Source organism: Oncorhynchus nerka, linkage group LG19 (assembly GCF_034236695.1).
Source record: "Oncorhynchus nerka isolate Pitt River linkage group LG19, Oner_Uvic_2.0, whole genome shotgun sequence".
NCBI classification, from domain to species: domain Eukaryota; kingdom Metazoa; phylum Chordata; class Actinopteri; order Salmoniformes; family Salmonidae; genus Oncorhynchus; species Oncorhynchus nerka.
This window is the reverse complement of record NC_088414.1, coordinates 35,933,597-35,945,167: the sequence shown is the minus strand read 5'-3', so window position 1 is coordinate 35,945,167 and position 11,571 is coordinate 35,933,597. Positions and strand designations below refer to the sequence as shown.

The 11,571-nt window shown below is 45.6% G+C and overlaps 1 protein-coding gene across 1 annotated transcript in view; it reads right to left on the bottom strand.

Annotated features, from left to right (window-relative positions):
* Positions 1-289: 289 nt before the first annotated feature.
* The window catches only part of camk2a (calcium/calmodulin-dependent protein kinase II alpha), a 128,154-nt gene continuing 116,872 nt past the window's right edge, over positions 290-11,571 (bottom strand). Inside the window, exons 17-19 of the mRNA XM_065004914.1 lie at positions 5,160-5,254; positions 3,849-4,077; positions 290-2,818 (exon numbers count right to left, since the gene is read on the bottom strand). Coding sequence (XP_064860986.1) covers positions 2,773-2,818; positions 3,849-4,077; positions 5,160-5,254 — 370 coding nt within the window. The 3' untranslated portion in view covers positions 290-2,772. The remainder of the gene's footprint in view (positions 2,819-3,848; positions 4,078-5,159; positions 5,255-11,571) is intronic.

Genomic DNA, 11,571 nt, shown 5'->3' with positions numbered 1-11,571 from the left:
GCCATGTTCTGTTATAATCTCCACCCGGCACAGCCAGAAGAGGACTGGCCACCCCTCATAGCCTGGTTCCTGTCTAAGTTTCTTCCTAGGTTCTGGCCTTTCTAGGGAGTTTTTCCTAGCCACCGTGCTTCTACATCTTCACTGCATGCTGTTTGGGGGTTTAGGCTGGGTTTCTGTGCAGCACCCTGTGACATGGGCTGATGTAAAAAAGGTTTCATAAATACATTTGATTGATTGCCTATATAAAGGTCAAATAAAATAAAAAATACAGAAAAATATGACAAGAAAATGTGGAATACCTTTTTTATTTACAGACCCACATTCACAGTATATTACATAACAATTGCAAATGATGACTTTGACCCTTCAGAAAATTATTTTCAAAAACAGACACACTAACTTCGAGCACATTACAAACTCGCATGCTTCAAAGGAAAGAAAGCATATATCCAGAATAATAAAATGTCTAGAATAAAAAGAACGCTTCACTTGACCAGAATAATATAAAGAAATAAAGAGCCACATATCCAGAATAATATAAAGAAATAAAGAGCCACATATCCAGAATAATATAAAGAAATAAAGAGCCACATATGCAGAATAATATAAAGAAATAAAGAGCCACATATCCAGAATAATATAAAGAAATAAAGAGCCACATATCCAGAATAATATAAAGAAAGCATCTCATATCCAGAATAATATAAAGAAAGCATCTCATATCCAGAATAATATAAAGAAAGCATCTCATATCCAGAATAATATAAAGAAAGCATCTCATATCCAGAATAATATAAAGAAAGCATCTCATATCCAGAATAATATAAAGAAAGCATCTCATATCCAGAATAATATAAAGAAAGCATCTCATATCCAGAATAATATAAAGAAAGCATCTCATATCCAGAATAATATAAAGAAAGCATCTCATATCCAGAATAATATAAAGAAAGCGTCTCATATCCAGAATAATATAAAGAAAGCATCTCATATCCAGAATAACATCAATCCTACAATAACTCCTATACAGTACCATAAGGTCCTCAATGTGCTCCGTTCAATGGTGCCAGGAAAGAAACAGCAACATCAGAGCAGCAGTGTGATGGAAGTTCTTATGCTGTTTTAAAGCAGTAGGCTGTAGGCCTGGCCATTCAAACTAAAATACTCAACTACTGTATAAAACAAGTATACAATCTGTAGAATCAGTTCTAGAGGATGTGGCTGTTGCGGTTCTTCTTTTATCCTTTTCTATCAAATCTTTTTGGGGAAAACATTTGTTTGTCGTATTCAGCAGATTTTTCACAAATTGTTTTACAGTACAAAGTTTGATATAAATCTGTGTTGAACTGCCAATAGTAAACACGTTTTGTTTCAATCAAATTCATATCTGGCAGTTTTTCAACGCACAATCAAATATTCTGTGAGGCATTTATTGTTAACACACAGGGAAACACATACTGCAGTTAAGAGGCAATGTCATGTTCTTTTTTTTCCCGTTTTGACATTCTTCGAACAGTAAAAAGATACAAGTATTTATACATCTCTGAGAGTACATCTGAAATATCACATTTGACAGATTTGAGAAATAGAAACACAAGCAGAGAGATCCAAAGCTCATGTATATACTTGCATGCAATAAACAGTGATATTAACACTGGAGAGTGACGAAATAGAGGGAATGGGACATCAATAAAACAAAGTCTCTAAAATGAATTGTCATTTTTAAATCCACAACAAATATTTATCAGAAGAACACACTATTTTGTATAAAAACACCAATCTAACTTATTGCAGAAAATCCTGGGGCAGTGTTAGTGGTCTTTTTAAATTGCTTCTTACTCTGAAGTAGGCAGAATACTGTAGTTTACACTGTCCGCTGCAAGTCAATTCAACTGCTCTAACAAGCGAGAGGGGGTTTGTATTGACAACAATAAAAAGTGAGGAAGATATATGGTATATACCCTCAGTCCTCATTGGAAGAACCTAAAGAAGTGCTATGATGCTCTCCTACGTACAGTATTATGTTCTATTATGTACATATTTATCTTACTATTACTATTACTTCTTATTTCTGACTGGACTTTTAATGTTATTATTAAATATTAATATACTGCATTGTTGAGGGAGCATTGTTGAGGGAGCATTGTTGAGGGAGCATTGTTGAGGGAGCATTGTTGAATAAAAACATTTAAGTGTAAGGAAAACTGTAGGTGCCGATTACTGCGAGCGCTTTAGAGCCGGGGGAAGATGTTTAGGGGGGTGGGGGGTGTGGCTGAGGATCATTTTTATTGAGGGGAGGGGGATTTCTCTGCTCTGCAAACAGGAGTAATTAGTTCACACATTTTGTGGGGATTATAAAGCACACTCAGTATCCCTACTTCCCTCGGCTATATTTTACAGATTGAATCCTACTCATAGATCCATTTGTACTAATTGTGACTCTGCCAAGTACTGTAGTATGACAAGAACCAAGAAGGTCAGAGAAGAACGAGCGGAGAGACAGCATAACAAGGCTAAAATGTTCCTGACACACACAGCATATACAGTACATACATGAGAGCGTGACATAGTGTGAGCCTAATGTGATTTGCTTGTGACGGATATGACAGGAGACATAAACTGATTTCAAGTAAAGAGATGAGATGTGGCGTGCGGGCGGGCGGGCTTGTGGTTCCTCAGGCCGGTCAGTGGGAGTCCCTCTGTGTCCCCATGAAGCCGGCTGGTAACCCACCAGTGTCACTCAGACAGACGTCTCACTCAAACCCTCCTGCTCTAGAGCTCAGCTGGGGTCAGAGGGGAAGACGAGAGATTGCCTGACCTCATTCAACAACAAATAGTAGGGAATAAGAGAAAACTGACCCTTATTACAGAAGCCTATGACTGTACAGCTACAGAATCTCTGGCATTGAGTACAAGCAGGCCTCCGTGAAATAGCTACATCTCCCACTAGATAGCAGGCCTATATTAAATAGCTACATCTCCCACTAGATGGCAGGCCTATATTAAATAGCTACATCTCCCACTAGATGGCAGGCCTATATTAAATAGCTACATCTCCCACCAGATAGCAGGCCTATATTCAATAGCTACATCTCCCACCAGATAACAGGCCTATATTAAATAGCTACATCCCCCACCAGATAGCAGGCCTATATTAAATAGCTACATCTCCCACTAGGTGGCAGGCCTATATTAAATAGCTACATCTCCCACTAGATGTCAGGCCTATATTAAATAGCTACATCTCCCACTAGATGGCAGGCCTATATTAAATAGCTACATCTCCCGCCAGATAGCAGGCCTATATTAAATAGCTACATCTCCCACTAGGTGGCAGGCCTATATTGAATAGCTACATCTCCCACTAGATGGTAGGCCTATATTAAATAGATATATCTCCCACCAGATAGCAGGCCTATATTAAATAGCTACATCTCTCACTAGATGGCAGGCCGATATTAAATAGATATATCTCCCACCAGATAGCAGGCCTATATTAAATAGCTACATCTCCCGCCAGATAGCAGGCCTATATTAAATAGCTACATCTCCCACCAGATAGCAGGCCTATATTAAATAGCTACATCTCCCACCAGATGTCAGGCCTATATTAAATAGCTACATCTCCCGCCAGATAGCAGGCCTATATTAAATAGCTACATCTCCCATCAGATGTCAGGCCTATATTAAATAGCTACATCTCCCACTAGATGTCAGGCCTATATTAAATAGCTACATCTCCCATCCGATAGCAGGCCTATATTAAATAGCTACATCTCCCACCAGCTGAGTGTTTCCAGTATAGACAGTAGAGGAGAGGTGAGGATCCACTCACCACACTGGCTTACTTGGTGATGGCGGAGGGTGATCCAGAGCGGTGGAAGTGGACTATCTGCCACTTGCCGTCACGGCGGTGCCAGATGCGTGTCTCCTCAGACTGGGCGGTGCGGGGCATGCCGTTGGTGTCGATGTACTGGGTGATGCGGATATAGGCGATGCAGGCAGCTTCCTCCCCGATAAGGTGGATGTGGGGGTTCAGGATGGTGGTGTGGACAGGCTTACTGTTCTTAGACCACACTGGGGGAGGAGTAACATACACACAAGACAACAGTCAGTCAATGAATCAGTCATTCTATGACTGCAGGAGTTATCACACTGGTTTATGACTAGGTAAGCCATAGTCTCTCTCACTGATGATGATGCTGTTCCTTTACCAATGCTTTACAGAATTAATATTTGAGAGGGTTATTTAATTTCACTCTCGTTATGTTTCCCTCCATTTCTCTCTTCTTTAATTTCTCTCTTTCTCTCTTCCTTGCTCTGTCATTTTCCCAATCAGTCCAATCAGACCCATTGGAGCTGTTTCCTCTCGCTGGGAGAACAGTGGCTGATAAGAGAGGATTAGAGTGGAGCAGCTTCATCCATTACTCATCACAATGAGCCAAAAGCATTCAGTCTGCAGCCACTGTAGGAGCTAATGAACACTACATTCACTTACAGATAATGGCCCCAAGGTTCTGTTCTCCACAACTTCCTGTAATCCTAACCACATCTCATGAAATAGAAATTACATTTTGTCACCTATTATGGAAATCATAAGCTAGAGCTTATGAGCACATATAAACGACTATTAAAGCATATTCCAAAAAATATATTATAAACTGGGTAGTTCAAGCCCTGAATGCTGATTGGCTGACAGCTGTGGTATATCAGACCGTATACCACAGGTATGACAAAACATTTTATTTTTACTGTCTTACTTACATTGGTAACCAGTTTATAATAGCAATATGGCATCTCTGGGGGGTTTGTGGTATATGGCCAATATACCACGGCTAAGGGCTGTATCCAGGAAGAACAGCCCTTAGCCGTGGTATGTTGTCCATATACCACACCCCCTCGTGCCTTATTGCTTAATTATACTATAGTGTGTATAATATGTATACTCCCCCTTCACTGGGAGTGTAAATGAGTTGTTAGTGCTGTATAGCAAGAGTTTTGCAGCCCTCCTGTCTGTGTACAGCTCTGGGATTTGATGATATATCCCAAACAATTCAACACAGGTTTCCTGTAGCTTGAAACTGTCTGTGTATAAAATTTGAATTTTGAAATTGATATAGTAGGAGGGAGGGAGGCAAGGAGAGAGCAATGATACTTACAGTTCTCAAAGTAGAAGCGATGGAAGTCCAGGCCTTCCACCAGATTACCCAGAGCTTCTGGCTCAAACGCTGTCACACTGGGGTCACACATCTTACTATAGGGGGGGGAGATAGAGAGAGAGAGAGACAGAGAGAGAGAGAAGCAGACAGATATGAGTCAGGGATGGAGTCAGTGAGACAACAGGAGAGAAAAAGAGCATGGGTTATCTTCCCTTCTGCTCTTTGGAATGTTTCAGTGAAGTGACGAGGCTGACCCTCCATGGGGTATTACTGCTCTTTGGAATGCTTCAGTGAAGCGACGAGGCTGACCCTCCATGCAGTATTACTGCTCTTTGGAATGCTTCAGTGAAGTGACGAGGCTGACCCTCCATGGGGTATTACTGCTCTTTGGAATGCTTCAGTGAAGTGACGAGGCTGACCCTCCATGCAGTATTACTGCTCTTTGGAATGTTTCAGTGAAGCGATGAGGCTGACCCTCCATGGGGTATTTACTGCTCTTTGGAATGCTTCAGTGAAGTGACGAGGCTGACCCTCCATGGGGTATTACTGCTCTTTGGAATGCTTCAGTGAAGCGACGAGGCTGACCCTCCATGCAGTATTACTGCTCTTTGGAATGCTTCAGTGAAGCGACGAGGCTGACCCTCCATGCAGTATTACTGCTCTTTGGAATGTTTCAGTGAAGCGACGAGGCTGACCCTCCACGCAGTGTTACTGCTCTTTGGAATGCTTCAGTGAAGCGACGAGGCTGACCCTCCATGCAGTATTACTGCTCTTTGGAATGTTTCAGTGAAGCGACGAGGCTGACCCTCCACGCAGTATTACTGCTCTTTGGAATGTTTCAGTGAAGCGACGAGGCTGACCCTCCACACAGTATTACTGCTCTTTGGAATGCTTCAGTGAAGCGACGAGGCTGACCCTCCACGCAGTATTACTGCTCTTTGGAATGTTTCAGTGAAGCGACGAGGCTGACCCTCCATGCAGTATTACTGCTCTTTGGAATGTTTCAGTGAAGCGACGAGGCTGACCCTCCATGCAGTATTACTGCTCTTTGGAATGCTTCAGTGAAGCGACGAGGCTGACCCTCCAAGCAGTATTACTGCTCTTTGGAATGTTTCAGTGAAGCGACGAGGCTGACCCTCCACGCAGTATTACTGCTCTTTGGAATGTTTCAGTGAAGCGACGAGGCTGACCCGCCATGCAGTATTACTGCTCTTTGGAATGTTTCAGTGAAGCGACGAGGCTGCCCCTCCATGCAGTATTACTGCTCTTTGGAATGTTTCAGTGAAGCGACGAGGCTGCCCCTCCATGCAGTATTACTGCTCTTTGGAATCCTTCAGTGAAGCGACGAGGCTGACCCTCCATGCAGTGTTACTGCTCTTTGGAATGCTTCAGTGAAGCGACGAGGCTGACCCTCCATGCAGTATTACTGCTCTTTGGAATGTTTCAGTGAAGCGACGAGGCTGACCCTCCATGCAGTATTACTGCTCTTTGGAATGCTTCAGTGAAGCGACGAGGCTGACCCTCCATGCAGTATTACTGCTCTTTGGAATGTTTCAGTGAAGCGACGAGGCTGACCCTCCACGCAGTGTTACTGCTCTTTGGAATGTTTCAGTGAAGCGACGAGGCTGACCCTCCACGCAGTGTTACTGCTCTTTGGAATGCTTCAGTGAAGCGACGAGGCTGACCCTCCACGCAGTATTACTGCTCTTTGGAATGTTTCAGTGAAGCGACGAGGCTGACCCTCCACGCAGTGTTACTGCTCTTTGGAATGTTTCAGTGAAGCGACGAGGCTGACCCTCCACGCAGTATTACTGCTCTTTGGAATGTTTCAGTGAAGCGACGAGGCTGACCCTCCACGCAGTATTACTGCTCTATGGAATGTTTCAGTGAAGCGACGAGGCTGACCCTCCATGCAGTATTACTGCTCTTTGGAATGTTTCAGTGAAGCGACGAGGCTGACCCTCCATGCAGTATTACTGCTCTTTGGAATGCTTCAGTGAAGCGACGAGGCTGACCCTCCATGCAGTATTACTGCTCTTTGGAATGTTTCAGTGAAGCGACGAGGCTGACCCTTCACGCAGTATTACTGCTCTTTGGAATGCTTCAGTGAAGCGACGAGGCTGACCCTCCATGCAGTATTACTGCTCTTTGGAATGTTTCAGTGAAGCGACGAGGCTGACCCTCCATGCAGTATTACTGCTCTTTGGAATGTTTCATTGAAGCGACGAGGCTGACCCTCCATGCAGTATTACTGCTCTTTGGAATGTTTCAGTGAAGCGACGAGGCTGACCCTCCACGCAGTATTACTGCTCTTTGGAATGTTTCAGTGAAGCGACGAGGCTGACCCTCCACGCAGTATTACTGCTCTTTGGAATGTTTCAGTGAAGCGACGAGGCTGACCCTCCATGCAGTATTACTGCTCTTTGGAATGTTTCAGTGAAGCGACGAGGCTGCCCCTCCATGCAGTATTACTGCTCTTTGGAATGTTTCAGTGAAGCGACGAGGCTGCCCCTCCATGCAGTATTACTGCTCTTTGGAATCCTTCAGTGAAGCGACGAGGCTGACCCTCCATGCAGTGTTACTGCTCTTTGGAATGCTTCAGTGAAGCGACGAGGCTGACCCTCCATGCAGTATTACTGCTCTTTGGAATGTTTCAGTGAAGCGACGAGGCTGACCCTCCATGCAGTATTACTGCTCTTTGGAATGTTTCAGTGAAGCGACGAGGCTAACCCTCGACACAGTATTACTGCTCTTTGGAATGCTTCAGTGAAGCGACGAGGCTGACCCTCCATGCAGTATTACTGCTCTTTGGAATGTTTCAGTGAAGCGACGAGGCTGCCCCTCCATGCAGTGTTACTGCTCTTTGCAATCCTTCAGTGAAGCGACGAGGCTGACCCTCCATGCAGTGTTACTGCTCTTTGGAATGTTTCAGTGAAGCGACGAGGCTGACCCTCCACGCAGTATTACTGCTCTTTGGAATGTTTCAGTGAAGCGACGAGGCTGACCCTCCACGCAGTATTACTGCTCTTTGGAATGTTTCAGTGAAGCGACGAGGCTGACCCTCCACGCAGTATTACTGCTCTTTGGAATGTTTCAGTGAAGCGACGAGGCTGACCCTCCATGCAGTATTACTGCTCTTTGGAATGTTTCAGTGAAGCGACGAGGCTGACCCTCCATGGGGTATTACTGCTCACGTAGTATTTTGGCACATGTGACTCGATACTGTGGAAAAAGTCAGTGTTCTGCGTGTCCATGGCAGATCGCTGAATGGTTGTAAAAGGGTTGAGCGTGCAGGGAGCAGATTCTTTCCAGGCCTTTGTAATTGGCAGACAGCGTTATCATGACTGTGGATAACAACCACAGCAAAAACGATCCCTCCTACCCTGGATGGGAATTTTACTCCCTTGGATTTGAACAGATGCTCCAAGATGTGACAGACAAATGACGGACAGGCTGGGGTGTTGTTACTCCCCTCAGGATGCTAAGTCTGGAGGCAAACTGCTGCTGAATAGGACTACATCTGTCACGGTGTAGTGGGCTTGTGGGAGGGGCACACTACTCAAACACTTCAGATAGGCTATTGGGATATAGACATTTACTGTTTACTCAGAGCTGCATCAGCTAGAGTTGAATGAAATTACAATGGCCTTGTTATTCATATGGTTCACACAGAGGGATCTATTTTAACAAACGTAACTTATGGTAAATCTAAGCGCTGGAGGTAGTGCTATAGGTCCAGGGGTGTGTCCGAAATATTTGAGCTATTTTCACAGCCGTTATTATGAGTGCAATAGCTGGCGGTGCCGTGTAAGGGCTGGGTTTGGATGAATAAACTAGTTGTACGTGTGACGAGGGCTTGGCCACTCACTGGCCATTCAAGGCATTCCATGGATCTGCTTGTCTCCAGCTCTGTAGGTTATTGACGATCTTTGCGTTGTCATCAACTCCAATTCGGCTAGGGGCACGGAATGTTCTAGTCCTAGTCCATTGTGGATTGATTCTACAGTTGATTTAATAGCATAGGCTACAGTAACGAGTAATAGTAACACACAAAGAGATATCCAGTGTTGCTCAATATGTTTGGAGTGTTTACATGTCGCACTTCACCTCCAATAAAAAATACTAGGCTCCCAGAAATGTGTGAGGTAGGTTCTCAATAAGACAGATATTTTCTCAGCCTTGATATGGCCTTATAGGACTGAACATTTTGAATAGCTAACACTTGTTTTTTTTAAACACCCATCTAGTTGCTTCAACTTAATTATTATTAAGTAACTGGTTCCACAGACTTTTGTTTTGTTTACTCAACTTTTGTGACCTGAACTTAAGATTTTTAGTTGAGCCAAACTTAACTCCAACATGAGAAAACATAGGCAAAAATACTGTATATTAAAAATGATGCGTTTGCTCAATTTGTCTCATACGTTAGTTCAACTACAAATGATTATTTTTGGCATCTTACCCCGAAAAAAGGCTCCGGCAGCCGAGCGGAAATGGAGGAAAACTCGCCTCCCTGCGGACCTGGCATCCTTTCACTCCCTCCTCTCTACATTTTCCTCTTCTGTCGCTGCTGCTAAAGCCACTTTCTACCACTCTAAATTCCAAGCATCTGCCTCTAACCCTAGGAAGCTCTTTGCCACCTTCTCCTCCCTCCTGAATCCTCCTCCCCCTCCCCCCCCTCCTCCCTCTCTGCAGATGACTTCGTCAACCATTTTGAAAAGAAGGTCGACGACATCCGATCCTCGTTTGCTAAGTCAAACGACACCGCTGGTTCTGCTCACACTGCCCTACCCTGTGCTCTGACCTCTTTCTCCCCTCTCTCTCCAGATGAAATCTCGCGTCTTGTGACGGCCGGCCGCCCAACAACCTGCCCGCTTGACCCTATCCCCTCCTCTCTTCTCCAGACCATTTCCGGAGACCTTCTCCCTTACCTCACATCGCTCATCAACTCATCCCTGACCGCTGGCTACGTCCCTTCCGTCTTCAAGAGAGCGAGAGTTGCACCCCTTCTGAAAAAACCTACACTCGATCCCTCCGATGTCAACAACTACAGACCAGTATCCCTTCTTTCTTTTCTCTCCAAAACCCTTGAACGTGCCGTCCTTGGCCAGCTCTCCCGCTATCTCTCTCAGAATGACCTTCTTGATCCAAATCAGTCAGGTTTCAAGACTAGTCATTCAACTGAGACTGCTCTTCTCTGTATCACGGAGGCGCTCCGCACTGCTAAAGCTAACTCTCTCTCCTCTGCTCTCATCCTTCTAGACCTATCGGCTGCCTTCGATACTGTGAACCATCAGATCCTCCTCTCCACCCTCTCCGAGTTGGGCATCTCCCGGCGCGGCCCACGCTTGGATTGCGTCCTACCTGACAGGTCGCTCCTACCAGGTGGCGTGGCGAGAATCCGTCTCCTCACCACGTGCTCTCACCACTGGTGTCCCCCAGGGCTCTGTTCTAGGCCCTCTCCTATTCTCGCTATACACCAAGTCACTTGGCTCTGTCATAACCTCACATGGTCTCTCCTATCATTGCTATGCAGACGACACACAATTAATCTTCTCCTTTCCCCTTCTGATGACCAGGTGGTGAATCGCATCTCTGCATGTCTGGCAGACATATCAGTGTGGATGACGGATCACCACCTCAAGCTGAACCTCGGCAAGACGGAGCTGCTCTTCCTCCCGGGGAAGGACTGCCCATTCCATGATCTCGCCATCACGGTTGACAACTCCACTGTGTCCTCCTCCCAGAGCGCTAAGAACCTTGGCGTGATCCTGGACAACACCCTGTCGTTCTCAACTAACATCAAGGCGGTGGCCCGTTCCTGTAGGTTCATGCTCTACAACATCCGCAGAGTACGACCCTGCCTCACACAGGAAGCGGCGCAGGTCCTAATCCAGGCACTTGTCATCTCCCGTCTGGATTACTGCAACTCGCTGTTGGCTGGGCTCCCTGCCTGTGCCATTAAACCCCTACAACTCATCCAGAACGCCGCAGCCCGTCTGGTGTTCAACCTTCCCAAGTTCTCTCACGTCACCCCGCTCCTCCGCTCTCTCCACTGGCTTCCAGTTGAAGCTCGCATCCGCTACAAGACCATGGTGCTTGCCTACGGAGCTGTGAGGGGAACGGCACCTCAGTACCTCCAGGCTCTGATCAGGCCCTACACCCAAACAAGGGCACTGCGTTCATCCACCTCTGGCCTGCTCGCCTCCCTACCACTGAGGAAGTACAGTTCCCGCTCAGCCCAGTCAAAACTGTTCGCTGCTCTGGCCCCCCAATGGTGGAACAAACTCCCTCACGACGCCAGGACAGCGGAGTCAATCACCACCTTCCGGAGACACCTGAAACCCCACCTCTTTAAGGAATACCTAGGATAGGATAAAGTAATCCTTCTCACCCCCCTTAAAAGATTTAG